Raw genomic sequence first — 26,406 nt, forward strand, 5'->3', positions numbered from 1 at the left:
CTGTCTCTCTATTACCAACTGCCTTTCCCAACCAGCCAACCCACTCAAAAACCAACCAACTACCCACCCACAACTCCCAACGAACTCCCAGAACTCCTCCCAGAACTCCTTTATAGACCCACTGACTCCACCCCCTGGGTCCTGTCTGTGCAATCTATTTAACTATTTCCCCTTCAGCACTCTCTCATCTATGGTAACGTCACATACCTCCCCCCTTAAGAAGTTACGATTCAGGAGGGTTAACTTCTTAAAGTTACACTCCTGATCAAACAGTTTTGTATGTGGTTTTGCTTTGTTTTTTTTTGTTTTTTTTTACATATATATATATACATACAAAAACAAGTAAATTGTTGATTGTCTTTGTTCATCCTTCACTCTCTGGTTTTCGTGATAAGGCATCCGCCACAATGTCCAAGGATTCTTTCTCAACCGTAGAGAGGTGCTTTTCTCTAGGCAGTAACTTCTTGCTGATGTAGATGATTGGATATAGGTTTCCTTCAGGTCCTGGCTGGCTTAAGACGGCCCCGTTTCCGGTTTTTGAAGCGTCCTCCTGTTACACGGTAGGGGTTCACAACAATGGGTTGGCTTCCCCTGTGTCGATCCGATGTTCCACACCTTTGGCCACTCCTGGAATATTACTGAACAAGGATTCATATTCCAGCAAGATCTGTTTTGCTTCCTCTGGCTGTTTAAGGGTTAAAGTCGGAGCCAATTTTATGTCTGTTAATCTACTCTGGGAATCTCTCTTGCGGAGAGTTGCCTGCATGCTGAAGGTGCTTGCGGAGCTGCTTGCGGAGAGTTGCCTGCATGCTGAAGCCTGTGCGCGCTGAGCTTAGCGTGTCCAGGCTTCACGGACCTCTCCGCAAGCAGCGGGAGCGATCCCGCTGCTTGCGGAGAGTTGCGTGCATGCTGAAGCCTGCGCGCGCTGAGCTCAGCGCGTCCAGGCTTTGCGGACCTCTCAGCAAGCAGCGGAAGCCAGCGCTGGGCTCCCACGGCTTGCAGAGAGCTGCCTGTTTGGGGGCTGGGGTCAGGGGAAGCTCGGGAGGGCCTCCCCCGCCCCAGCCCTGCGCCTGGGGGGGAATATTTTTTCCCCTTTATTTCCCCCCCCAAAAAACTAGGTGCGCCTTATGGGACGGTGCGTCCTATAGGGCGAAAAATACGGTATCTTGTTGTATCACATAACAATGCAGGACTTCGGCCTCTACTACCTCAGCAGGCTCGGGCCTAATTGGCATGTCTGTTTCTCCTCCAGCACTCTCTCATATATGGTAACGTCACAAATAATAATAATAAAAATAATATAAAACTTACTAAATAATTAGCACTGGTTGTTTTAGAAATCTGTCCAAGAAAAGTAGCAACCTTTTTCATTTGTACACAGCTTATCTGACTCAATATGACTCAAGCCGAAGAATAAACTTTCAAATCCAATATATTGGCTGCAATCTTTCCCACCCTTCAAAGATTTTGAGGAATTTTCAGAGTCCACATCAAGATGGACAGCTCCCAGTCTTTATAGTCAGAATTCCATAAAAGCTATTTCCCAGTAAACAATGCCACATGCAGAAATGGCTCATTTTGTTTTTGTTTATCATCTAAAGCTAATGTTTTCAGGAATACCTTTGCATAGAAAATGCACTTGATGTCTTCCTGTGTTCTCCTTGCTAAACTGTCCAAATTTATACTGCAAACGACTTTCAATGTCTTGTGCTTGGGCAGCTCCACAACTTTGTCTACCTCCCGTACCTCAGCTTTCCCCCCACAAAATCACAGGGGGTTGTTTATACAACACCCCTGAGATTGTGAAAGCGCAGTTTATTTTATGATTGCAGGGTTTTTTATTTCAAATGATGGCAAATCTCAGTTGTGTTTCCTGATAAATGATACTGACTTCATATGTTGGAGTGATAGATGTTTCAAAGCCCATACAAACATTCCTGGCTGATAGATATTGGTTTCCTGGGGTCCTTTATCCATCAGCTTTAGTTGCCAGGCAGACTGTAATAATACTCCAGAGCAGGGATGGGGAGTGATCTAATTAATGTTTTAATGCAAGTCCACCTAATTTCAACTTCCTGAAACAGTATGTGAACAGAAACACAGCTGCAGTTCATCCATAAAAATTCACACATCTTCAAATTACGCGATACACCTTTCCAACCAAATAATGTGTGTATTTTAGGGGAAAGTGTTTATGATATTATGCCGATAATAGAATGTATATTTTACTGAAAATATCGAGCAAAATTTAGTATATTAACAAAAAAATATTGTGTGTATATATTAAGCATCTTTGTATTCAGCATTATTTGTATATCAATAGAAATGTACACTAAAATGCAGACAAATTTTCATGATTTTTTTCTCTTCTTCTGCACAAACTGGTGCAGAAATATGGTGAACCAAAAAGAACCATGGAAATGTGAGAAACTAAGAGGAAATCCAAACAGATAAGATTCACTCATCCACACCCTTAAAACCAGAAGAGGCAGAGGCAGTTTTTAAATCTGAAAGCAGAGATGGATCCTGACACACCTACTGCTTGCTGAGAATAGGACTGGGCAACTCAGCCTGTACTAAATTATATTGAGATGGTTTATAAATATCAGAGTCTGGTTCAAGTTTGGGATCTGAAGAATGTGTGCTGCTACGCTCTTGGAAGAGCACAAAGAACCATTTATTTAGGTCTTCTTATAAAATAATAATAATAATAATAATAATAATAATAATAATAATAATAATATCTTTATTGTCATTGCCCCCTCTCGGGGGCAACGAAATTACTTGGCTGCTCCATAAAAACACTAATTAAACAATACAGTATAGTACAGCAAGGAAGATTAGATGACTTTCAAAGTCCAGGCTTCCCATTCAGGGCCGAGATCGCTCTGGAGAAGAAGCTGTTCTTAAGACGGCTCGTTCTTCTCTTCATCGTCCTGTATCTCCGTCCCGACGGCAGGAGCTCGAAGAGACAGTGACCAGGATGCGATGGATCTTTTACTATGTCCAGTGCCTTCCTATGGCACCTTGTAGCATAGATCTGCTCTAAGGTGAAGAGTGGGCAGCCAACAATGCTCTCTGCTGCCTTAACAACTCTGCACAACCTCATCCTGTCCTGGATAGTACAGCTTCCGTACCACACACATAAACCATAAGTGAGCACGCTCTCAATGGCACAGTGATAGAAGGCAAGCAGCAGTTTCTGCGGAAGATGGTTTTTCCTTAAAATTCTCAAAAAGTACAGTCTCTGCTGCGCCTTCTTCACAAGCCCCCTTGTGTTGACACTCCAGGACAGATCCTCTTGTAATTCAATGCCCAAAAATCTGAACGTTGTTACCCTCTCCACACAGACCCCATCAATCAAAAGTGGCTGGACATTGCTCTTCTGTCTCCTGAAGTCCACCACAAGCTCCTTTGTCTTCCTTGTATTTATGAGCAAGTTGTTAGTTCTGCACCACTCTGTCAGCTGCTCCACCTCATCTCTATAATCCGTTTCGCCCTCCCTTTCAGAGATGAGCCCAATCACGGTTGTGTCATCTGCAAATTTGACAACCCTATTACTAGGGTGAGTAGCGACACAGTCGTACGTGTAGAGAATATAAAGTAATATAAATGTAATTCCCCTTCATGGATCACTGCCTTGTTGTGGCGAAGGGGCTTCAATAACTCTGAGAAGCTCTGTGATGGCCTGGGAATGCGATTCAGAGGCTGAACCGGAGGAACCCCAGCCTGCACAGGAGTCCCCGCCTCCAGGGCCGGCTGAACTGGGGCAGGGCCTTGATTCTGAAGCGCCTGCACCTGTGCCGGATCCTCAGGAGCAGGCACCAGGTGAATCCACTCTGGCTCCGGAGGCGATTGAGGACGCATTGCCTACAGGTGCACCTCTCTCAGCCCTGTCAGGGAAAAGTGAGTCTCCCTCTGGGTCCAGTAACCCACCGGCCTCTCCTGAGCTGCAGAGGCTCAGGGCAGAGAGGCGGAGGGAACTGGTTTCTCCCAGGAGGAGTGCTCGCCTTAAGGCCAGGAGAGGCGGGTCACCTGGGGGCTGGGACCGCCCCTGGCCTCAGAGAAGATAAATGCCAGTCAGCCTGGTCCCAGGTTGCGGGAACAATGTCGTTGAAGAGCTGTTTCGGCCAGCATCCAGTCCTGTTCCCCCAGACTTCCTGTCCTTGCCCGGCTCCTCGCTGTGGACCCCGCTTAGCCTGTGGAGAACTGTCTGCCGACCCTCGACTCAGGTCCTGGACCTCGCCCCACGGTAACCTCCCCCCCGGACCAGCACAAGCTCTGAGCTATGCTGTGCAGGGTCACCCAAGACAGACAGGTCATAGCCAAGAGTTCAGACTCAATGTGATCCACCTGGAGAAGGAACTGGCAAACCACTCCAGTATTTTCCCAAGTAAACTCCATGGACATAAAAAAGGAGAAGCTTTGAGAAGAAAGTGAGAGTTTCCAAGGCATGCTCTGGTTCATGGGGTCACAGAGAGTCGAACACAACTAAGACGACTAAACAACAACAACAAATAAAATGTAATTAATTTTATCTATGCCTTTTCATGTGATTGTGTTTGCTGTGTGAACTACAGGGGGGAGTATGTGTGTCAAATCACTTCAAGGAATATATTTGGGGTGCATTTGTCTCTTATCAAACTTCACTGCCTTGAAGTGGCATGCAGCATGTGAGTACAGATTTTTTTCTACAGCTAGCCCTGTTTTTGAATTCTGATTAATCATTGCCATCCAGTAGGAATCAAATGCTTTCGCCATCTAAAATGTTTGTGAGGCAGTTAGATAGTTCTCCCATTTATCTTTTTCAAAGCCACTCAGATACACACTAGAGGGCCCTTTGCAATGTTTATCATCCTTGGGGTCAGAGGAGTTCCTGTGCAATCAGACTTTGTCACTCGTCTTGCACAAGGGGAGTGAGGCGAGGAAGCAACAAGCAGCCCTGTCCTCTGAATTAAAGCCAAATGTGTTCAAGAACACTTTCCCTCATAATAAATTTGTTTAGGAATGAAGCGTTCAAAGAGATTATTCAGTACCATAAAAATAAATATCTGTTCCAGCAATCAAGATTATCCACCAATTATTTGCAACACATGGATTGCTAATTGCACAAGCATTCTTTCAAGGGCCAAAGGTGAGTAAGTGACAAGCAGCATAAAATAAAATTGCTCTTGTAATTTTTATGTTACTTTTTCTACAGTTCTGAAATTATACTATATCACACAGTTATGCACACCCAGCAATTTGGTGTAACCCACCAAAGTGACTTATCTTCACCAGGGAAATGATCAAGTATCCATATTGGTTTTGTCGGACCATTACAAGGAAATTACTTCTTGCCTGTTGTACTTCTACTCAAAATGGCTTCAAATAATCACAAACATCTGTTTCAACAATCACAGCTCTCGACCAATTATGTGCCAACCCACAGGCTGAAATGTTTGTCCTGATGGAATAATTGGAAGAGCATGAAGAAGAATTCCACCCACAACAAATAAATTGATGATGTGAATGAGCCGGATGATTTACATTGCCATCTGGGACACCAATAGTTAGTTAGTTTGGTTTTTTTTAACAATAATTTTTATCAATTTTCAATTACAATAATCCAATGCTAGGCTCAATATAACAGTGCCAATTTAAAATACAATTAATAATCCCAATAGCTAATTTGGGATTCCTTAACTTTTGCACATGGGGTCAGAAATTAGGACATGTTGGAATGTAGAAAGAGAAGAAGCGGACAGTACAAATGTAATTGTTTTGTGGTGTTTTTTTAAAAAATTACAGCACATATTAGAACATTAGGAAGCTATTAAGCCATATGAGATTTTGTTTTCTACTAACTCTTACAAATAGGGCTGGAATAAATGCATACAGTGTACTGTATTTCTTCCAGGCTGAAGGCAGACTCATGATTCCTCATGGATGTCCCAGCAGAACTTGAAGGGCAGCTTTTCCATTCTCTCCTTAAAAACGCTGTCAAACCTTTCACTTTGTGCGACTGTCATCATGTTCTTCCAGTCTCCAACAGTGCCTGGCCCAGGAAGCAGACAGAAAGAAAGTGCATTGTGATGGTCAAAAAAATATCCATACCTCCAGATATATTCCATCCCTAGATGCAATTGTCAGGTGAATATGTCAGGAATTCTGCAAGCAGCACCAAGCCAGTGTGATCTACCATTAACTTACCTTTTCGAAGAAAATGTCCTTTGCTGTGGTCCATGAGATCCGGTGGCATGAACTCATAGTTTGCCCTGGGATCTGCTTTCATTTTATTAAATGTAGCCTGATCCACAACAGCATCCACCTCCTTTTCCGTCAGTCTCTTTCCCAGGAAGTTGCATAATTTCAAGACACAGCTTCTCAGATCCTGAAATGGAACGTGGTTTTAATGTCAGGCCATCCACAATAGAGAAACCTGACAGCCTAGAGACTAAAACTCATGGAATAGGCAGGAATACAAGCAGGGGAAACAAGCAGCCTGCATCTTTCTTTGCCTAATTTGTAATAATTGCCATTGCATCATATTGTACTTTCATTGTTGCTTTTATTCTATGAGCCATGCAGAATGCATTATATTCTGGGGCAGCTCTTTCAACTGAGTCCACAAGTAAATAAATAAATGTCCCTGTTGCAGACACAAGGGAGGTTCTGTGACATCTCTACTCAGCAGCAGAGGGCCTGTGAAATGACATCTCTTGCTTGGGATCATGACACTTTATTTATAGCCCCATAATCCCTCAGGGGAAATGGTTATATGCACTATTTGCTGTCTAGGGTCCGAAAAGCTGCTCCTGAATCCATGGCCTGCTAGGCTTTGAAAAATCTTTAGGAAAAGAAGCGAGACTAGCAGGGGAAGCAGCAGCTGAGGGCACTTGAATAATCAAATTGCTTCCTTCCTCTATTTTGTAAAGGTGAGTTTTGATGGATGTTTAATATCAGACTGGATAGCATTTTGATAACTTACCTTCTTCATTTCTTCATAGGTAAGAAACAGAATATCGAAGTCATCCTTGTGAGAGTACCAGCCTTCCACATGGTCCAGCCATAAACTTGCAATTACTGATAGGAGAAAAGTTGATTTGGCATAAAATGTATATCTGATTATTTTTTGAAAAACATTCAGAGAGAAGCAGTACAAACATATAAATTCCATTAAAACAATTTTAAGGAATCATTTTAAGAACCAGCAGTGGAACAAACCGTTAAACAGAAGCTGAATTAATACCACCCAACCTCACCAAACACTTTCTCAGAGAAAGTATTTGCAGAAGAGTTCTGCATTTTGAGGCTCACTGCAGCTCTTCCCAACCCAATGTGATGAGAGAGTGATGGGTGGGCTGAGATCAGTCTATCCTTCCTCCAGCTCCGTTCCTTCCCACTCTTGAATTTTCCTTATATGGTGTGGAAGTTAACATTTGCAACATAAAATGCAACATAAAATGGTGTAGTAGGATTCTCAGTTGTAGACTCTTTGTGATGGATGGATGTGGAATTTCCTCAGAGTAACCTATGGCATCAGACATGGCATTCTGAAAATGATCCTTATCACACAGAGAATTTCTTTAGTCTGTTGTCAAAGGCAATAAAGATGATGGGGCAAGAGTGATTCGTTTTTGAGTAGCAATTCATCCTTACCCTTCCCAGCCAAAAACCTCTCCATGAAAATTCCAAAATCTTCTACTTCTTCTAATTTGACTGTAATTTTGGAAAAATGGTAATAGGAAACCAAGGCATCCTTTGGGTTTCTGGCCACATAAACAACCTGCAGGAATAACAACATATTCTTTTGATTCCTGGTCTTATTTTTTCTACTGTTTCTTTTGTTTTGCTTCTATAGTTATTTCTGTGGTTGTGAAATGTGCCGGTAACTAAGTTGTTGAAGTGGATATATATGCATAAAATAATAAATGGATAGATCTCAGATATCTCTTCTTGTGGATTCTTGGTGCTTCCAAGTTGCTTTATAGCCCTGGCAGCGTCACACTCTTTTGCAACATGCATGTCAAATGCACAGTGCAATCCTATGGTGTCGAATGAGCTTATTAAGTGTGTTGGATGGCACCCTTGTAACGAATGCCGTGTTTTGAATGGGCCGCAAGACGGCTGAAGACCACCATATAAAATGGATGCTGTTGATGAACTATTCGTAAATCGTGCTGATCAAAGAGTGAATGGAATGTGCATGTTCTGGCAAATGTACTGTACCTGCAAGGAAGCATAAAGACTGGCTGTGCAATGCTAGTTACAAAAAGTATCGTACTGTGCCAAAAGTTACAGAAGACCAGGTGCAAAGCATGAGAGTTGTGATATGCCAAGAACATGCTAAGGGTGGAGGACTGCCAAGAACATGTCAAAGGCAATGAGAAATGCCAATATTCAGATGAACACCAAAAAAGACTATATAAGAACAGGCTTTTCAGGAGGGTTGGTGTGTCGGATGCAGCCGGGATCCCGCTGTCTGCCCACCCGATCCAGAAGAAGAGTGGTGAGTGTATGTGTGATTGTGTGAGTGACTGAGTACATGTTCCCTTATCTTGTTACGTGTTCTGCTTGTTAATCAACAAAGCAATGTTATGTAGAAATTCCAATATATTGGTTGTCTGACTGCTTACTTGTGTTCTGCCTGAAGTACACTGAATCTCAGATAAAAGAACCTGTTTTATTCTTAACACCCTCCAGGACTTTTACTATGGTGGAGCATAAACTCTGTGCTGTTTAGGAGTTATGGGAATTATTCCAAACTCAGGGTGCACAGAGCATTATTCATTCATATGGACAAAGGAATTGCAGCTGGATGAACTGCCCTCAAAAACAGAGAAATGTTAACGGAATCTGAGATGTTCATTTAAAGAAGGCAAGACAAACATTGAATATGATCAAATAATAAATGTGCTGTTTCCTACTTTTGGTCTTCTGTTCCTCAATCCTTTGGGTACTAAATAGTAGGGTAGATGGGAAGCAAAGAGGCGAGGTGATGGACGACTGACGTAATCCACATTGCGGAGATTGTACTCCAGCCACGGAACCCTGTCTAGTAAGTCAACTTTTTCAGTTCCATCTCGGTGACCTTCATGATAAATCAAGCTCAAAATATTTTGAGTCCATATTGTGCCTATAAATGAGAATAAGCATACTTAATTTCATTCATATAGGGACATGGGTGGTGCCGTGGTCTAAACCACAGAGCATAAGGCTTGCCAATCAGAAGGTCGGCAGTTCGAATCTCCGCAACGGGGTGAGCTCCCATTGTTCAGTCCCAGCTCGTGCCCACCTAGCAGTTCGAAAACATATAAAACTACAAGTAGATAAATAGGTACCACTCTGATGGGAAAGTAAACGGCATTTCTGTGAGCTGCTCTAGTTTGCCACATGACCTGGAAGCTGTCTGTGGACAAAGATTGGCTCCCTCGGCCTATAGAGAGAGATGAGCGTGCAACCCCAGAGTCGTCTGCGACTGGACCTACCGGTCCAGGGATACCTTTACCTTTACTTTAATTTCATTCATTATACTAAGTATATGTACTTAGTACTTTAAAGAGTGAAATAACTGAAAACAACATGTCTCAGCATCATGGAGCTTACTATCTGAATTGCAACACTGAAAAGAAATGAGAGAGAGGAAGGGAATCAACACAGCAAGCAGAGGCAGATTTAGGGACCTGGCTGCACGGGCTGCCAACACTATGATGTCAAATAGAAGGTGAGAGGTGGGGGGCACTACATTTTGGTGTCACACAGACCACCACTGAAATAGGGACAGCAATGAGTGAATGAGGAAGATTGACCTAGGCTTCATTTCCATTGAGGATGAGAGAGGGAATTTCAGCTAAAGGCTTCATAGAATTTGAGGATTTGGGAAGACAGAACAAAATTTGCTAATAAGTTCCTTTATTGTTCAGAAAGCTACCAAAAACTCTATTCCAGATTCTTCCCAGAACATTATACAAATGATATTCAAAGTCTAGGAAATTAAAAAAAAGTTATCTGTTCTCCAAAGTGCAGTGGTACCTCGGGTTACACTTCAGGTTACAGACTCCACTAATGCAGAAATAGTCCCTCGGGTTAAGAACTTTGCTTCAGGATGAGAACAGAAATTGGGCAGCGGCAGTGCAGCGGCAGCGGGAGGCCCCATTAGCTAAATTGGTGCTTCAGGTTAAGAATAGTATCAGGTTAAGAACAGACCTCCGGAAAGAATTAAGTTCTTGACCTGAGGTACCACTGTACTTTGATTCAGTGGATTCAAACCATGATTTTTTATCAGTGCTTTCTAGGAACAGAAATGTTGACAAATGGCCAGTGAGACAAACATAATAGGCAAAAGGCAGTTGCAGAAGCCTTTCTTCATGTCACCCAAGTCCTAAATGCCTATACAATGCAGAACTTCCCCTCTCTCTCCTCTCCCACTCCCGGTTATTGTGTCCTCCCCACCCCACCAGCCCTCCAAGGCAGATTTGGGGAACACTGGGGACACAAGGAGAGAGAAGAGTGAAGGAAGTTCTGGTGTGGAAGTGGAAGTTATTGCATGGAGGGCACAACTGCATTGGATACGGACCCCTGTTATTATTGGCAAAACTGTGGCAGATAAATGCTGAAATAAAGAGTCACAGGATGAAAAGTTTTTAAGAAAAGAATTTATCAACTCTATTTGACAAACACATACAAAATCCTAAAAGTCAGTGAATACAATAAATCCCTTGCAACCAAATTTGAATGTTTTTGATGTGTATTTACGTTGTTTTCAAAACCTCAAACAGGTTGACACTGGTGGAAAACTCATTATATCATCTCTTTTTTTGAAACAAAAGAAAACATGGCCCAGTTCACCTTTATGTAACCAGGTAAGTTTCATACTACCCACATTGACCTCAATTTTGCATTTGGTTTTAAACTTGCGTAAGGATAATACAGATACTATGTAGATATATGTGGGTATCCATCGTGGTTGAATTGAAATGATGGTTCTTCCTATGAAAAGGTACTCTTACCTGATTTTGGATAAGTGATTAAAAATACATCACTGTCTCTTATTTCAAAATCCTCCAGGGAATCTAAGTACTCCGCTGAAGTCAAATCTGGCTGGAAATAACATCCTTTGTATGTGAAAAGGTATTTCTCGTCTGGTTGCATTGCCTGTCTAAGAATAAATAGAAGGGAATAGTTACCTCTATTATGCAACAATGGGAAATCACAAAAAAATAGAGGTGTCATTTTGTGAAATCCTACTCCTCTAGCAGACCCCATAGCAGAATCCCATGCTTCTCTTCCATCACAGGTGAGCAACATAAAGGTCCATCATTTAAAGAACAGAGACTTGACCCATCATTGAGGCAACAAAGCATTATTTTCCCCCTGCTTTAAGTGTTTTTTTTAAAATGGTGCTGCTTTCAACTCAAAGCTGGCTTTGCCCTACACAAGAAGGCTTTCCTCTTTCACCCTGACACAGTTGTTTGGTCAGTGCATGTGTGCAGCATGCAAAATAGCAGCCCTTGGCCTCACTTTATGCTGCCTGGCGTCATAGTTTGGTCAGTGCTGCTATCCTGACACTCATTCTTGTACTCAGGGGAGGGGGGAAGGAAGCAAAACTGCTCCCTGTAAATTGATCTAGGGGAAATGAAAGACGGAATCTGTTGGGAACTCTTGCCATTTCCTCCTGGGTTCTTGATCAGCTTTAAGAAATTGGGGTGACGTATTTTCTGGGCTTCCTGGGGCCAAACCATAGATGTGCCTGGGGACCACAGGGTGGCAAAGAGAAAGGTATTCTTCACTGCCCATCTGGCTTCCATTGCCAGCTCTGGCTGAAACTGCTGCTGAAATGTGGTGCCCCAGGACGTTCCATGGAGGGAATGCTGCCCTCAGCTTCATCTATGATAATACAGAGAGTTGGCTACACATACAATGGGCCCTGTTGGGCAGGTGTTCCCATACTGAGACACCACTGCCAAAATAGCTCTTTCTTCTTTTTTTGCCTCCTCCCTGTGCCAATTTCTCTCCTCCCACGTGGCGTCTGACAAGGAAGGCACTTGCAAGCGTGGGCTCAGTGCATGATATGAGGAGGCGGGGAATTGTTATGGGAGAGAGTTCAAGGCTCCATTGGGTGCTGAGGAAACCAAAGTTGTCGCCAGTTGTCGCCAGGCCTTTTATACCTGTTGGGACATTTCAGGCCATAATATAGAATATGATGCATGACACTGAGATATACCACCGTGTGTTATTATAGATGAATGGGTGCTTTATAAACATTTAAATAAAAATAAAATCCATTGCTTAAAAGTGATAAAGAAATAAAGTGCCATGAAGACAGAAAAATCACTTTAATTCTCTATATATGTCTTGCGTTTCATCGCTAAGAAATGCAACAATCATTTAGTGGAAAACATTGTATGTCCAAAATAGTAACAAGAAAAATACTCCGTTTGATTTTCCAATATATAAATTAAGGGTTGTATCCCATGCCGAATGAGCAGGGTTCCACTTGCACAATGGGAGTTCACATTCAGTCCCCTCAAAATAGCTATAAATCTCTGGTAGCACAAATGTTGCATTCTGTGTGACACCATAAAAGAATATGAACTGTGAAAAGAGTTTCCATGCATCTGATGAAATACCTTATTGCCCCTCAGAACTCTTGCAAGAAAGAGTAGATTAGTTGTTTGTCATTCAGTAGTCCTGCTTTTCCCTGGAAAGTTTAATTTACAAGAAAACTTACCTACCTTTTGTTTTTAGAGTTAAAAAGTGTGGAAGAGAGAGGGAGAGACCGATCTCTTCTCTAGCTTGGAGTATTTCAGTTTTTCAAGGCTCACATTCAGAGCTCTCAAGGAAACTGCTTTATAGAATTCTGTTAACTAATAAGAGTTTGATTAAATCGATGGCTCCTCCTTAGTAAATAATTCCTGGCAAGTTATGCAAGAAAAGAACGATAAAACAGGATCATCTAGGCACAAAATGTAAAGAACAACTGGGGAAGAACTTGTTTCTTTGCACAAGGAACAGCCAATATCAACAGTGGTCTTTGCCCATTTAAGAAATAAATGCAGTATTACATCTGGTCCACTAGTAGAAAATGGGCTCAAATGGTATGAGGGACCGGAGGTAGTGGTTCCTGCTCTATGGAATGCCCTCCCAGCAAATGTCAAGACAATAAACAACTATTTTACTTTTAAAAGTCAACTGAAGGCAGCCCTGTTTAGGGAAGTTTTTAATGTCTGATGCTGTATTATTTTTAATATTCGGTTGGAAGCCGCCCAGAGTGGCTGGGGAAACCCAGCCAGATTGGTGGGGTATAAATTATTATTATTATTATCATCATCATCATCATCATCATTATTATTATTATAAAACTTACTAAATAATTAGCACTGGTTGTTTTAGAAATCTGTCCAAGAAAAGTAGCAACCTTTTTCATTTGCACACAGCATATCTGAGATCAAACATTACTCAAGCCCAAGAATAAACTTTGGCATGTCTGTTTCTCCTCCAGCACTCTCTCATATATGGTAACGTCACAAATAATAATAATAAAAATAATATAAAACTTACTAAATAATTAGCACTGGTTGTTTTAGAAATCTGTCCAAGAAAAGTAGCAACCTTTTTCATTTGTACACAGCTTATCTGACTCAATATGACTCAAGCCGAAGAATAAACTTTCAAATCCAATATATTGGCTGCAATCGTTCCCACCCTTCAAAGATTTTGAAGGATTTTCAGAGACCACATTAAGACCACATTAAGATGGACAGCTCCCAGTCATTTTAGTCAGAATTCCATAAAAGCTATTTCCCAGTAAACAATGCCACATGCAGAAATGGCTCGTTTTGTTTTTGTTTATCATCTAAAGCTAATGTTTTCAGGAATACCGTTGCATAGAAAATGCACTTGATGTCTTCCTGTGTTCTCCTTGCTAAACTGTCCAAATTTATCCTGCAAACCGCTTTCAATGTCTTGGGCTTGGGCAGCTCCACAACTTTGTCTACCTCCCATACCTCAGCTTTCCCCCCACAAAATCGCAGGGGGTTTTTTTATACAGCACCCCTGAGATAGTGAAAGCGCAGTTTATTTTATGGTTGCAGGGTTTTTTATTTCAAATGATGGCAAATCTCAGTTGTGTTTCCTGATAAATCATACTGACTTCATATGTTGGAGTGATAGATGTTTCAAAGCCCATACAAACATTCCTGGCTGATAGATATTGGTTTCCTGGGGTCCTTTATCCATCAGCTTTAGTTGCCAGGCAGACTGTAATAATACTCCAGAGCAGGCATGGGGAGTAATCTGATTAATGTTTTAATGCAAGTCCACCTAATTTCAACTGTGAGCAGTATGTGAACAGAAACACAGCTGCAGTTCATCCATCAAAATTCAGACATCTTCAAATTACATGATACACCTTTCCAATCAAATAATGTGTGTATATTAGGGGAAAGTGTTTATTATATTATGCAGATAATAGATTGTATATTTTACTGAAAATATCGAGCAAAATTTAGTATATTAACAAAAAAATATTGTGTGTATATTTATTTCTATATCAATAGAAATGTACACTAAAATGCAGACAATTTTTCATGATTTTTTTCTCTTCTTCTGCACAAACCGGTGCAGAAATATGGTGAACCAAAAAGAGCAGTGGAAATGTGAGAAACTAAGAGGAAACCCAAACAGATAAGATTCACTCATCCACACCCTTAAAAACATAGAAGAGGCAGAGGCAGTTTTTATATTTGAAAGCAGAGATGGATCCTCCCACGCCTACTGCAGGGAAATTACTTCTTGCCTGATCACGAATTCATATACTTGCCTGTAGTACTTCCACTCAAAATGCTTTCAAATAATCACAAACATCTGTTTCAACAATCACAGCTCTCAACCAATTATGTGCAACACATGGATTGACAGATACTACAACATATGCACATCCTGTTCTAGAGAAGGACCTGAGCAAGCAACTCTGTTCAGAATACTGCTTGCTTGCTTCCAACACAGCTTTAGATGGACTGCAGCAAATCTCTCAAGATTTGGACAATTGGTACACACATGCAAGACAGAGAAAAAGTTTCTATAAATATTCTTAAGCTGGAAGCAGACTCAGTTCACCATTGATGTTCCAGCAGAACCTGAAGTGGAGCCTTTCCATCTGCTCCTGAAAAACACTCTCAAAGCTTTCACTTTTTTTACAATGGCCATCATGTTTTCCCAGTCTCCAAGAGTGCCTGGCACTGTGGTGGTCAAATAGATAGTTGTAACGCCAGGTTGTCACAAAATGCCATCCCTAGTTGCTGCACAGAATCCGGCACCTTTATTGGGAGGTTCCAAGATCAACATGCACCTTCTTTTAGTGTAATGTCTCCCAAACATGGAATAGTCACATACCCTTTTTGAGAGAAAGAGCACTTGGAACCCAGAGAATCTTGCACTGCTCAAAATTGGGGTGGCATGCAGCAAGATGGCATAAGAAGTCTTTCTTGACATAGATTGTGGGGGTAGGATGCAGAGGGCTTCTTCTCTGCTTTGCTGTCAGCTCCAGCCTAGTCTCTCAGAGATGGGCAGTGGGGTCAGGCTGTGACTAGTGATGTGCCCCTCTGAGCTCCTGAGCCCAGGGCCTGATGTGTTTGATTGCTGCTCTCAGGCCTAGGTTGGACCCTGGGCTAAATTTTCCTAGACCTTCAGGACATGGCAAAGTGCAGCCTTTTCCCTTCATATGTCTCATGCTTGGGCCCTGTTCCAAGAATACCTGGGCACTAAGCTCTCTAAGGAGACAAGCAAGCAAACAGGCATCCCTTCAAGTGCGTTGGGTCTGCAAGGATTTTGCATGTGCTAGCATCTGTGTGTCCTTGGAGATGGAGGCAGCATTGGCAATGGTTCAGCATCCAATTTACTCTAGTCCTCTCCCCTGAAGGAGAAGGCTTCTTATTGACTGGAAGAGGCACCAAGGTTTTTCCACAGCAGGCAGTATCTGGCTTGGAATGTCCAATGTTACAGGGGCAGAATGTTTTTCTGCCAACCCTCTTGGTGCCTCTCTGTTCTCTAGACTACTGGCCTTCTCCCTGGGCTCAGATGCTTCTTGGGATCCTCATTTCACCTCTTGCATCCAGCTAAGACCTTCCCCAGGGTTATTCAACCCCACCTTCCTGAGCTCCTCCCATTGATTTTCAGGATCCAACCATTCCCTCTATGATGTCTCCATGGAACTCATGACATCATTTCTTAAGGTTTGAAGAGTAGCAGTGGGAACTTCTGATCCAGGTTCTATGTCATCCAAAATTTGCTTTAACCCTTTCTCTCTGCTCCATGATCCCGATGGAAATTCCTCCTTTTCAATCTGACCCATGAAGGAGATTGCTATGGGCATCAAACATACACTGTCCATCTCCCCCACTTCTCCCCACATATTCCCCACGCACCCTCAAATTGACTCTTTGGGTATCAGGAGAACCCCAAGAACAGTGCAGAAGGAATGAAGGTGAGGAGGGGTTGTGCCAACCAGCAGGCTGGAATGTTTGTCCTGATGGAATGATTGGAAGAGCGTGAAGTTGAATTCCACAAACAACAAATAAATAGATGACATGAGTGAGTGGGATGATTTACATTGCCGTCTGGGCAGAAGCAGAGGTAGTTGCTCTGGCACCCGGGCGCGGGGTGAGCATATCAGGGGGGGTGTCACCCACGGCAAGCGGTGAGCATCTTTTGGGGGGGTAGCACAGTAATGTGACCCCCCCTCAGGCATGACATCCGGGGTGGCCCACAGCCCGCTTCCTCCGCCAGTGCATCTGGGACACCAATAGTTGGTTAGTTTGCTTATTTTAAGAACATTTTTTATTAAATTTCAATTGTAATAATCCAGTGGTCGCCTCACTGCCAAATTAAAACACAATTACTAATCCCAATAGATATCTTGGGATTCCTTAACTTTTGCACATGGGGTCAGAAATTAGGACATGTTGGAATGTGGAAAGAGAAGAAGTGGACAGTACAAATGTAATTTTATTGTGGTGTTTTAAAAACATTAATGCACATATTTGAACATTAGGAAGCTATTAAGCCACATGAGAATATTCTGCTGAATCTTACAAATAGGGCTGGATTAAATGCATACAGTGCACTTTATTTCATCCTTCCAGGCTGAAGGCAGACTCATGATTCCTCATGGATGTCCCAGCAGAACTTGATGGGCAGCTTCTCCATTCTCTCCTTAAAAACGCTGTCAAACCTTTCACTTTGTGCGACTGTCATCATGTTCTTCCAGTCTCCAACAGTGCCTGGCCCAGGAAGCAGACAGAAAGAAAGTACATTGTGGTGGTCAAATAAATATCCATAACTCCAGATATATTCCATCCCTAGATGCGATTGTCAGGTGAATATGTCAGTTTGATCTACCATAAATTACATTTGCGAAGAAAACCTCCTATTTAGAACAAGGAAAAAACAACAGGGGAAGTACATAATAGAACAACTCTAAAATTAGGAAATAACAGAAACTGAGAGTTTCATGAAGACTGGAAAAATGAAATCACCATTACTTGGTAGCTATCACATATCAGTGTAAATATCAGGTGAATCTGTAGGGGATTCTACAAGAAGCACCAAATCAGTTTTTTCTACCATTAACTTACCTTTGCGAAGAAAATGTCCTTTGCTGTGGTCCATGAGATCTGGTCGAGCGAACTCATAGTTTGCCCTGGGATCTGCTTTCATTTTATGAAATGTAGCCTGATCCACAACAGCATCCACCTCCTTTTCCGTCAGTCTCTTTCCCAGGAAGTTGCATAATTTCAAGACACAGCTTCTCAGATCCTGAAATGGAACGTGGTTTTAATGTCAGGCCACCCACAATAGAGAAACCTGACAGCCTAGAGACTAAAACTCATGGAATAGGCGGGATTACAAGCAGGGGAAACAAGAAGCCTGCATCTTTCTTTGCCTAGTTTGGAATAATTGCAATTGCATTATACTTTCATTGTTGCTTTTTATTCCATGTAGAATGCATTATATTATGGGGCAGCTCTTTCAACTGAGTCCACAAGTAAATAAATAAATGTCCCTGTTGCAGACACAAGGGGGGGGGGGTTCTGTGACATCTCTCCTCAGCATCAGAGGGCCTGTGAAATGACATATCTTGCTTGGGATCATGACACTTTATTTATAGCCCCATAATCCCTCAGGGGAAATGGTTACAGTGCATTTTTGCAGTCTAAGGTTTGAAAGCTGCACCCGAATCCATGGCCTGCTCGGCTTTGAAAAATCTTTTGGAAAGGAAGCGAGACCAGCTGGGAAAGCAGCAGCTGAGGGCACTTGAATAATCAAATTGCTTCCTTCCTCCATTTTGTAAAGGAGAGTTTTGATGGATGTTTAATATCAGACTGGATAGCATTTTGATAACTTACCTTCTTCATTTCCTCATAGGTAAGAAACAGAATATTGAACTCATCCTTGTGAGAGTACCAGCCTTCCACATGGTCCAGCCATAAACTTGCAAGTACTGATGTGAGAGAAGTTGATTTGGCATAAAATGTAGATCAGATTTTTTTAAAAAAAAACATTCAGAGAGAAGCAGTACGAACATTTAAAGTCCATTAAAACAATTTTAAGGGATCATTTTAAGAACCAGCAGTGGTACAAACCATTAAACATAAGCTGAATTAATACCACCCAACCTCACCAAACACTTTCTCAGAGAAGGAATTTGCAGAAGAGTTCTGCATTTTAAGGCTCCCTGCTGTGCTTCCAGGCAATGTGATGAGAGAGTGATGGGTGGGCTGAGATCAGTCTAGCCTTCCTCCAGCCTCCTTCCTTCCCACTCTTGAATTTTCCTTATATGGTGTGGAAGTTAATACTTGCAACATTTAGAGACACTGTCTGGGTTTCTGAGTTATTACTTGACACAAATCTCTACACTTGATTAAGCATTGGGTGTTCCAGCTTGTAATGATTTGTAGCTGCTGCATCCTGATGCAGACAGCATACAAATCCACCTGATTTCCTTTGGGAGTTGGCCAGATCTATACCCTCCCTTCGGCATCAACGGACACCAGTCATCAGTGGCATAAAATGGTGTAGTTGGAGTCTCAGTTGGAGACGCTTTGTGATGCATGGATGTGGAATTTCCTCAGAGTAACCTATGGCATCAAACATGGCATTCTGAAAACGTTCCTTAACACAGAGAGAAATTCTTTAATCTGTTGTCAAAGGATAAAGATGAAGGGACAAGAGTGATTCATTTCAGAGTAGCAATTCATCCTTACCCTTCCCAGCCAAAAACCTCTCCATGAAAATTCCAAAATCTTCTACCTGTTCTGATTGGACTCCCATTTTGGAAAAATGGTAAAAGGAAACCAAGACATCCTTTGGGTTTCTGGACACATAAACAACCTGCAGGAATAACAACAAATTCTTTCGATTTCTAAAATAATAAATGGATGGATCTCAGATGTCTCTTGTTGTGGATTCTTGGTGCTTCCAAGTTGCTTTACAGCCCTGGCAGCCTCACCCTCTTTTGCAGCATGAATGTCACATGCACAGTGCAATCCTATGGTGTCGAATGAGCTTATTCTTATTAAGTTTGTTGGATGGCACCCCTGTAACGAATGGCATTTTTTTGTTTTTTTAAAATACATTTATTTTGCTTTAAACAAATACATATAAATATAGACAACCAAAATTACAAAAGAAAATTACTTAATAATGATAATAATGAAGAAGCTAAAAAAATCAAAATACATGGCATAAAACCTAAGAAAAAGGATGAGAAAAAAAGGAAAAGGAAAAGGGAAAAGGGAAAGGGAAGGAGAAGAAGAAGAAGAAGAAGAAGAAGAAGAAGAAGAAGAAGAAGAAGAAGAAGAAGAGGAGCCAGAACACAGAAAGGCTCATCTATTGTACGCTTCCATCAAGGTCACAACAGATCATTATTCTTATCAATTCTCTCGATCTGCATTCCAAGGAATCCCTCATTTTGGTATCAGGGAACATTTCTCTATGAGGTATCATTCTAAACATAACCAGGTCTTTCTTGTTGAAACCTTATCCCCTAGATAATTATTTATACATTCCCATTCTTCTTTCATCATAATTTTAGGTTTATCTCGTATTGCATCTGTCAGCTTTGCGAGCTCCAAGTACTCGCACAACAAATGCCATGTTTTGAATGGGCTGAAGACCACCACATAAAATGGATGCTGTTGATGAACTATTAATAAATTGTGCTGATCAAAGAGTGAATGGAATGTGCATGTTCTAGCAAAAGTACTGTACCTGCAAGGAAACATAAAGACTGGCTGTGCAATGCTAGTTACAAACAATGAATATCGTACTGTGCCAAAAGTTACAGAAGACCAGGTGCAAAGCATGAGAGTTGTGATATGCCAAGAACATGCTAAGGGTAGAAGACTGCCAAGAACATGTCAAAGGCAATGAGAAATGCCAATATTCAGATGAACACCAAAAAAGACTATATAAGAACAGGCTTTTCAGGAGGGTTGTGTGTCGGATGCAGCCAGGATCCCGCTGTCTGCCCACCCAATCCAGAAGAGTGGTGAGTGTATGTGTGATTGTGTGAGAGACTGAGTGCATGTTCCCTTATCTTGTTATGTGTTCTGCTTGTTACTCAACAAAGCAATGTTATGTAGAAATTCCAATATATTGGTTGTCTGACTGCTTACTTGTGTTCTGCCTGAAGTGCACTGAATCTCAGATAAAAGAACCTGTTTTATTCTTAACACCCTCCAGGACTTTTACTATGGCGGAGCATAAACTCTGTGCTGTTTAGCAGTCATGGGAATTATTCCAAGCTCAGGGTGCACAGACCATTATTCATTCATATGGAAAAAGGAATTGCAGCTGGATGAACTGCCCTCAAAAACGGAGAAATGTTAACAGAATCTGAGATGTTCATTTAAAGAAGGCAAGACAAACATTGAATATGATCAAATAATAAATGTGCTGTTTCCTACTTTTGCTCTTCTGTTCCTTAATCCTTTGGGTACTAAATAGTAGGGTAGATGGGAAGCAAAGAGGCGAGGTGATGGACGACTGACGTAATCCACATTGCGGACATTGTACTCCAGCCACGGAGCCCTGTTTACTAAGTCAACTTTTTCAGTTCCATCTCGGTGACCTTCATGATAAATCAAGCTCAAAATATTTTGAGTCCATATTGTGCCTATAAATGAGAATAAGCATACTTAATTTCATTCATATGGGGACATGGGTGGTGCCGTGGTCTAAACCACAGAGCCTAGGGCTTGCCGATCAGAAGGTCACGGTTCGAATCCCCACGACGGGGTGAGCTCCCATTGCTCGTGCCCAGCTCGTGCCCACCTAGCAGTTCGAAAACACATAAAACTGCAAGTAGATAAATAGGTACCGCTCTGGCGGGAAGATAAACGGCATTTCTGTGAGCCGCTCTGGTTCTCCAGAAGTGACTTGCCGTAGATTCCCGCATATAAGAAGACTTTTTAACCCTGGAAAAGAGGTTAAAACGTCGTGGGTCGTATTATACGCCGGGTATTGGCGGCGTACAGCGGGCTTCGCAGTGGGAGAGGACTGCCTGGCGCAGAGCCTGCCCCCCCTGCTTCGGAAGCAGCAGCAGCTGGCGGTGGGCTCTGCTCAGCGCCGGGTGGCTTTCTCTTGGCGCAGAGCTGCCCAGCGTATTAAGCAACTGGACGTATAAGATGAACCCTCAAAATGCAGCTGCCAATTTGGGGGGTCGTCTAATATGCCCAGTCGCCTAATATGCCAGAATCTATGGTAGTCTTGCTGGCCACATGACCCAGAAGCTGTCTGCGGACAAACGCCGGCTCCCTCGGCCTATAGAGCGAAATGAGCGCAAAACCCAGAGTCATCCACAACTGGACCTAATGGGAGATCTGGGCCAGAAATGAGAGAGAGGAAGGGAATCAACACAGCAAGCAAAGGCAGATTTAGGGACCTGGCTGCATGGGTTGCCAATGCAATCAATGCATTCTAGGAACAGGAATATTGACAAATGGCCAGTGGGACAAACATAATAGGCAAAAGGCAGTTGCAGAAGCCTTTCTTCATGTCACCCAAGTCTTAAATGCCTATACAATGCAGAACTTCCCCTCTCTCTCCTCTCCCACTCCCGGTTATTGTGTCCTCCCCACCCCACCAACCCTCCAAGGCAGATTTGGGGAACACTGGGGACACAATGAGAGAGAAGAGTGAAGGAAGTTCTGGTGTGGAAGTGGAAGTTATTGCATGTAGGGTACAACTGCATTGAATATGGACCTCCCCCCCCCCCCATGATTGGCAAAGCATTTGAATGTTTTTGATGTGTATTTATGTTGTTTTCAAAACCTCAAACATGGTGAGAGTGGTGGAAAACACATTATTTCATCTCTTTTTAAAAAACAAATCAGAACATGGCCCAGTTCACCTTTATGTAACCAGGTAAGTTCCATACTACCCACATAGACCTCAATTTTGCATTTGGTTTTAATCTTGCGTTAGGATAATACAGATACTATGTAGATATATGTGGGTATCCAACAGGGTTGAATTGAAATGATGGTTCAACCTACGAAAAGGTACTCTTACCTGATTTTGGATAAGTGACTATAAATACATCACTGTCTCTTATTTCAAAACCCTCCAGGGAATCTAAGTACTCCACTGAAGTAAATGCTGACTGGAAATAAAATCCTTTGTATGTGAAAAGGTATTTCTCGTTTGGTTGCATTGCCTGTCTAAGAATAAATAGAAGGGAATAAAGGTCCATCATTTAAAGAACAGAGACTTGACCCATCATTGAGGCAACAAAGCATTATTTCCCCCCTGCTTTAAGTGTTTTTTTAAAATGGTGCTGCTTTCAACTCAAAGCTGGCTTTGTCCTACACAATAAGGCTTTTCTCTCTCACCCTGATATAGTTATTTCTCAAGTTCATGTGTGCAGCATGCAAAATAGCAGCCCTTGGCCTCACTTTATGCTGCCTGGCATCATAGTTTGGTCAGTGCTGCTATCCTGACACTCATTCTTGTACTCAGGGGAGGTGGGAAGGAAGCAAAAAACTGCTCCCTGGAAATGGATACAGGGGAAATGAAAGACGGAATCTGTTGGGAACTCTTGCCATTTCCTCCTGGGTTCTTGATCAGCTTCAAGAAATTGGGGTGACGTATATTCCGGGCTTCCTGGGACCAAACCATAGATGTGCCTGGGGACCACAGGGTGGCAAAGAGAAAGGTATTCTTCACTGCCTATCTGGCTTCCATTGCCAGCTCTGGCTGAAACTGCTGCTGAAATGTGGTGCCCAAGGACGTTCCATGGAGGGAATGCTGCCCTCAGCTTCATCTATGATAATACAGAGAGTTGGCTACACATACAATGGGCCCTATTGGGCAGGCATTCCAGTACTGAGACACCACTGCCAAAATATCCCTTTCTTTTTTTGTCTCCTCCCTGCGCCAATTTCTCTCCTCCCACGTAGCATCTGATAAGGAAGGCACTTGCAAGGGTGGGCTCAGTGCATGGTATAAGGAGGAGGGGAATTGTTAAGGGAGAAAGTTCAAGGCTCCATTGGTGGCTGAGGAAACCAAAGTTGTTGACAGTGTGTTGCTTGTCTTTTATACCTGTTGGGACATTTCAGGCCATAATATAGAATATGATGCATGACATCAAGATATACCGCCTGGTGATATTATAGATGAATGGGTGCTTTATAAACATTTAAATAAAAATAAAATCCATTGCTTAAAAGTGATAAAGAAATAAAACGCCATGAAGCCTGAAAATCACTTTAATTCTCTATATAAGTCTTGTGTTTCATCGCTAAGAAATGCAACAATTGTTTAGTGGAAAACATTGTATGTCCAAAATAATAACAAGAAAAATACTCCGTTTGATTTTCCAATATATAAATTAAGGGTTGTATCCCATGCCGAATGAGCAGGGTTCCACTTGCACAATGGGAGTTCACATTCAGTCCCCTCAAAATAACTATTAATCTCTGGTAGCACAAATGTTGCATTCTGTGTGACACCAGAAAAGAATATGAACTGTGACTAGAGTTTTGATGCATCTGATGAAATACCTTATTGCCCCTCAGAACTCTTGCAAGAAAGAGTAGATTAGTTGTTTGTCATTCAGTAGTCCTGCTTTTCCTTGGAAAGTTTAATTTACAAGAAAACTTACCTACCTTTTGTTTTTAGAGTCAAAAAGTCTGGGAGAGACCGATCTCTTCTGTAGCTTAGAGTATTTCAGCTTTTCAAGGCTCACGTTCAGAGCTCTCAGGGAAACTGCTTTATAGAATTCTGTTAACTAATAAGAGTTTGAGTAAATCGATGGCTCCTCCTTAGTAAATCATTCCTTGCAAGTTATGCAAGAAAAGAAAGGTAACACAGGAGCACCGAGGCATAAAATGTAAAGAACAACAGGGGAAGAACTTGTTTCACACACATGCCTGCACTCACTTGCACCCCGATAACGCCCACTTTAACTCTTCTCACTGCGAGAAGTGAGGTTACAGGGAACAGACAGACGGCCTTCTCGGTAGTGGTTCCTGCCCTGTGGAATGCCCTCCCAGCAGATGTCAAGGCAATAAACAACTATTTCACTGTTAAAAGTCAACTCAATGCGGCCCTTTTTAGGGAAGTTTTTAATGCCTGATGCTGTATTATTTTTAATATTCGTTTGGAAGCCGCCCAGAGTGGCTGCGGAAACCCAGCCAGATGGGCGGGATATAAATTTATTATTATTATTATTATTATTATTATTATTATTATTACTACTACTACTACTACTATAAAACTTACTAAATAATTAGCACTGGTTGTTTTAGAAATCTGTCCAAGAAAAGTAGCAACCTTTTTCATTTGCACACAGCATATCTGAGATCAAACATTACTCAAGCCCAAGAATAAACTTTCAAATCCAATATATTGGCAGCAATCGTTCCCACCCTTCAAAGATTTTGAAGGATTTTCAGAGTCCACATCAAGATGGACAGCTCCCAGTCATTTTAGTCAGAATTCCATGAAAGCTATGTCCCAGTAAACAATGCCACATGCAGAAATGGCTCATTTGTTTTTGTTTATCATCTAAAGTTAATGTTTTCAGGAATACCTTTGCATAGAAAATGCACTTGATGGCTTCCTATGTTCTCCTTGCTAAGCTGTCCAAATTTATCCTGCAAACCGCTTTCAATGTCTTGGGCTTGGGCAGCTCCACAATTTTGTCTACCTCCCATACCTCAACTTTCCCCCCACAAACTCACAGGGTGGTTTTTTTATACAACACCCCTGAGGTTCTGAAAGCGCCGGGCTCTGCTAGGGGCGCCATGGAAGATGGCCGACAATACCATCTCTCCAGCTCACACGAGGTAATTAAGGGGCTGAGATGGGAGTCATCAGCCTCCCAGGTTTCTTCCCGGTGGAAGGGAAGATGCAGTCTCATCCGCAGCTGCCCACAAACCACCCCCGAGTTCGAAAAGAAGGAGGGAGTGGGGGCACTGGATGGAAAGCCCTCAAGTGAGCTCGGATCTCCTGGACACTGTCTCCATGAGCGCTCCAAGTTCCATTTCTTAAGATAAAAGATTGGATAAGATTTATGGACATGCTTCGAGCGAAGAAAGGGTATTTTATCTGCTAATTAAGCCAGCCACTGAGATGCTAAGAGTGACGGATTGGAAGAAAGATAACATCAAAGAACAACAGCTAAGCCGGTATGTTGAAACGGAAAGGAAAGAAGGGGGGATAAAACTTTTTGTTTTCTTACTACGATACTACCTAACAACCCCCCCCCCCCGAAGAACCGTCTTTTACTACTTATAGCATGTGAGATTGGAAAACATAAACTGTGTGGAAATAATAATATTAAGTAAAGCCTTTGTTTCTTGAAATATTTGGAAAAAGATAAAAGACTTTTTGTGACGCACAACTTAATCGGGATCCGCCATTACGAGACAGACTGCGCTGCAGAGATTAATAGTCATAGGGGGAGGCGAGCTCTTACTTTGTTATTATATCTGCGTCTCAAGTTCGATTTGGCAAATCTTCCCCGGAAAGACTAATGTTTGCTGCAACCTGTCTGAGAAAATTAATGAGCAAACACCTAGATTCTATTTCATCAGAACTGAGATAAGATGGCGTCTGCCACCCGAGAAGGACTTTTGGATGGATTTGGCATAAATTCTAGCGCGTGAGGACTTACCAGCTGCAAAAAAAGGGGTGGAGAGTCATACAAAGTTCACACAGAAGTATAATATTGATCATTTCAGCTCGCCTGTGGAAACAACTCAGAGGCTATGAAAGAAGAAGGATAATAACAAGAAGATTTAAAGAAGGGACTAGTGGACACTCAAAGAAGTAGAAATATGAGATGATTGGACCCTACTGAACTTGAAGCATGGGAACCCCCAACAAAAAAATTATAATTTGGCAAAATATTTGGACTTT

At 42.1% G+C, this 26,406-nt stretch overlaps 2 protein-coding genes and 1 long non-coding RNA gene across 7 annotated transcripts; 1 reads left to right on the forward strand and 2 right to left on the reverse strand.

The window, feature by feature from the left end:
- Positions 1 to 5,912: 5,912 nt before the first annotated feature.
- LOC310760330 (amine sulfotransferase-like) lies at positions 5,913 to 24,229 on the reverse strand (the record flags this gene model as incomplete). 4 transcript variants are annotated; one of them, XM_083608683.1, is made up of 7 exons in its annotated part: positions 24,150 to 24,229; positions 10,992 to 11,136; positions 8,910 to 9,118; positions 7,642 to 7,768; positions 6,971 to 7,065; positions 6,193 to 6,373; positions 5,913 to 6,037 (listed from the first exon to the last, which is right to left on the reverse strand). In XM_083608683.1, the coding sequence occupies exons 2-7, from the start codon at positions 11,131 to 11,133 to the stop codon at positions 5,913 to 5,915; spliced, it is 879 nt and encodes a 292-aa protein (XP_083464809.1). In that variant the 5' UTR covers positions 11,134 to 11,136; positions 24,150 to 24,229. The 4 variants fall into 4 exon arrangements, with proteins under 4 accessions (XP_083464809.1, XP_083464806.1, XP_083464807.1 ...); XM_083608680.1 differs by lacking the exon at positions 24,150 to 24,229 and adding an exon at positions 12,713 to 12,844; XM_083608681.1 differs by lacking the exon at positions 24,150 to 24,229 and adding an exon at positions 12,717 to 12,830.
- On the forward strand, positions 5,995 to 20,940 carry LOC310760362. Its single transcript, XR_014546926.1, has 3 exons — positions 5,995 to 6,132; positions 6,781 to 6,917; positions 20,075 to 20,940. It is a non-coding gene; the product is annotated as an uncharacterized lncRNA (long non-coding RNA).
- LOC310760329 (amine sulfotransferase-like) lies at positions 16,969 to 24,237 on the reverse strand. Of its 2 annotated transcripts, none has more exons than XM_083608678.1 (7): positions 24,146 to 24,237; positions 22,555 to 22,699; positions 20,949 to 21,157; positions 19,245 to 19,371; positions 18,387 to 18,481; positions 17,616 to 17,796; positions 16,969 to 17,261 (listed from the first exon to the last, which is right to left on the reverse strand). In XM_083608678.1, exons 2-7 carry the CDS (start codon positions 22,694 to 22,696, stop codon positions 17,137 to 17,139), a joined length of 879 nt encoding a protein of 292 aa, XP_083464804.1. In that variant the 5' UTR covers positions 22,697 to 22,699; positions 24,146 to 24,237; the 3' UTR covers positions 16,969 to 17,136. The 2 variants fall into 2 exon arrangements, with proteins under 2 accessions (XP_083464804.1, XP_083464805.1); XM_083608679.1 differs by having other exon boundaries at positions 22,555 to 22,703; positions 24,146 to 24,233.
- Positions 24,238 to 26,406: the final 2,169 nt, after the last annotated feature.

This window comes from Podarcis filfolensis (genome assembly GCF_964270895.1).
Source record: "Podarcis filfolensis genome assembly, chromosome: 3".
NCBI lineage: Eukaryota > Metazoa > Chordata > Lepidosauria > Squamata > Lacertidae > Podarcis > Podarcis filfolensis.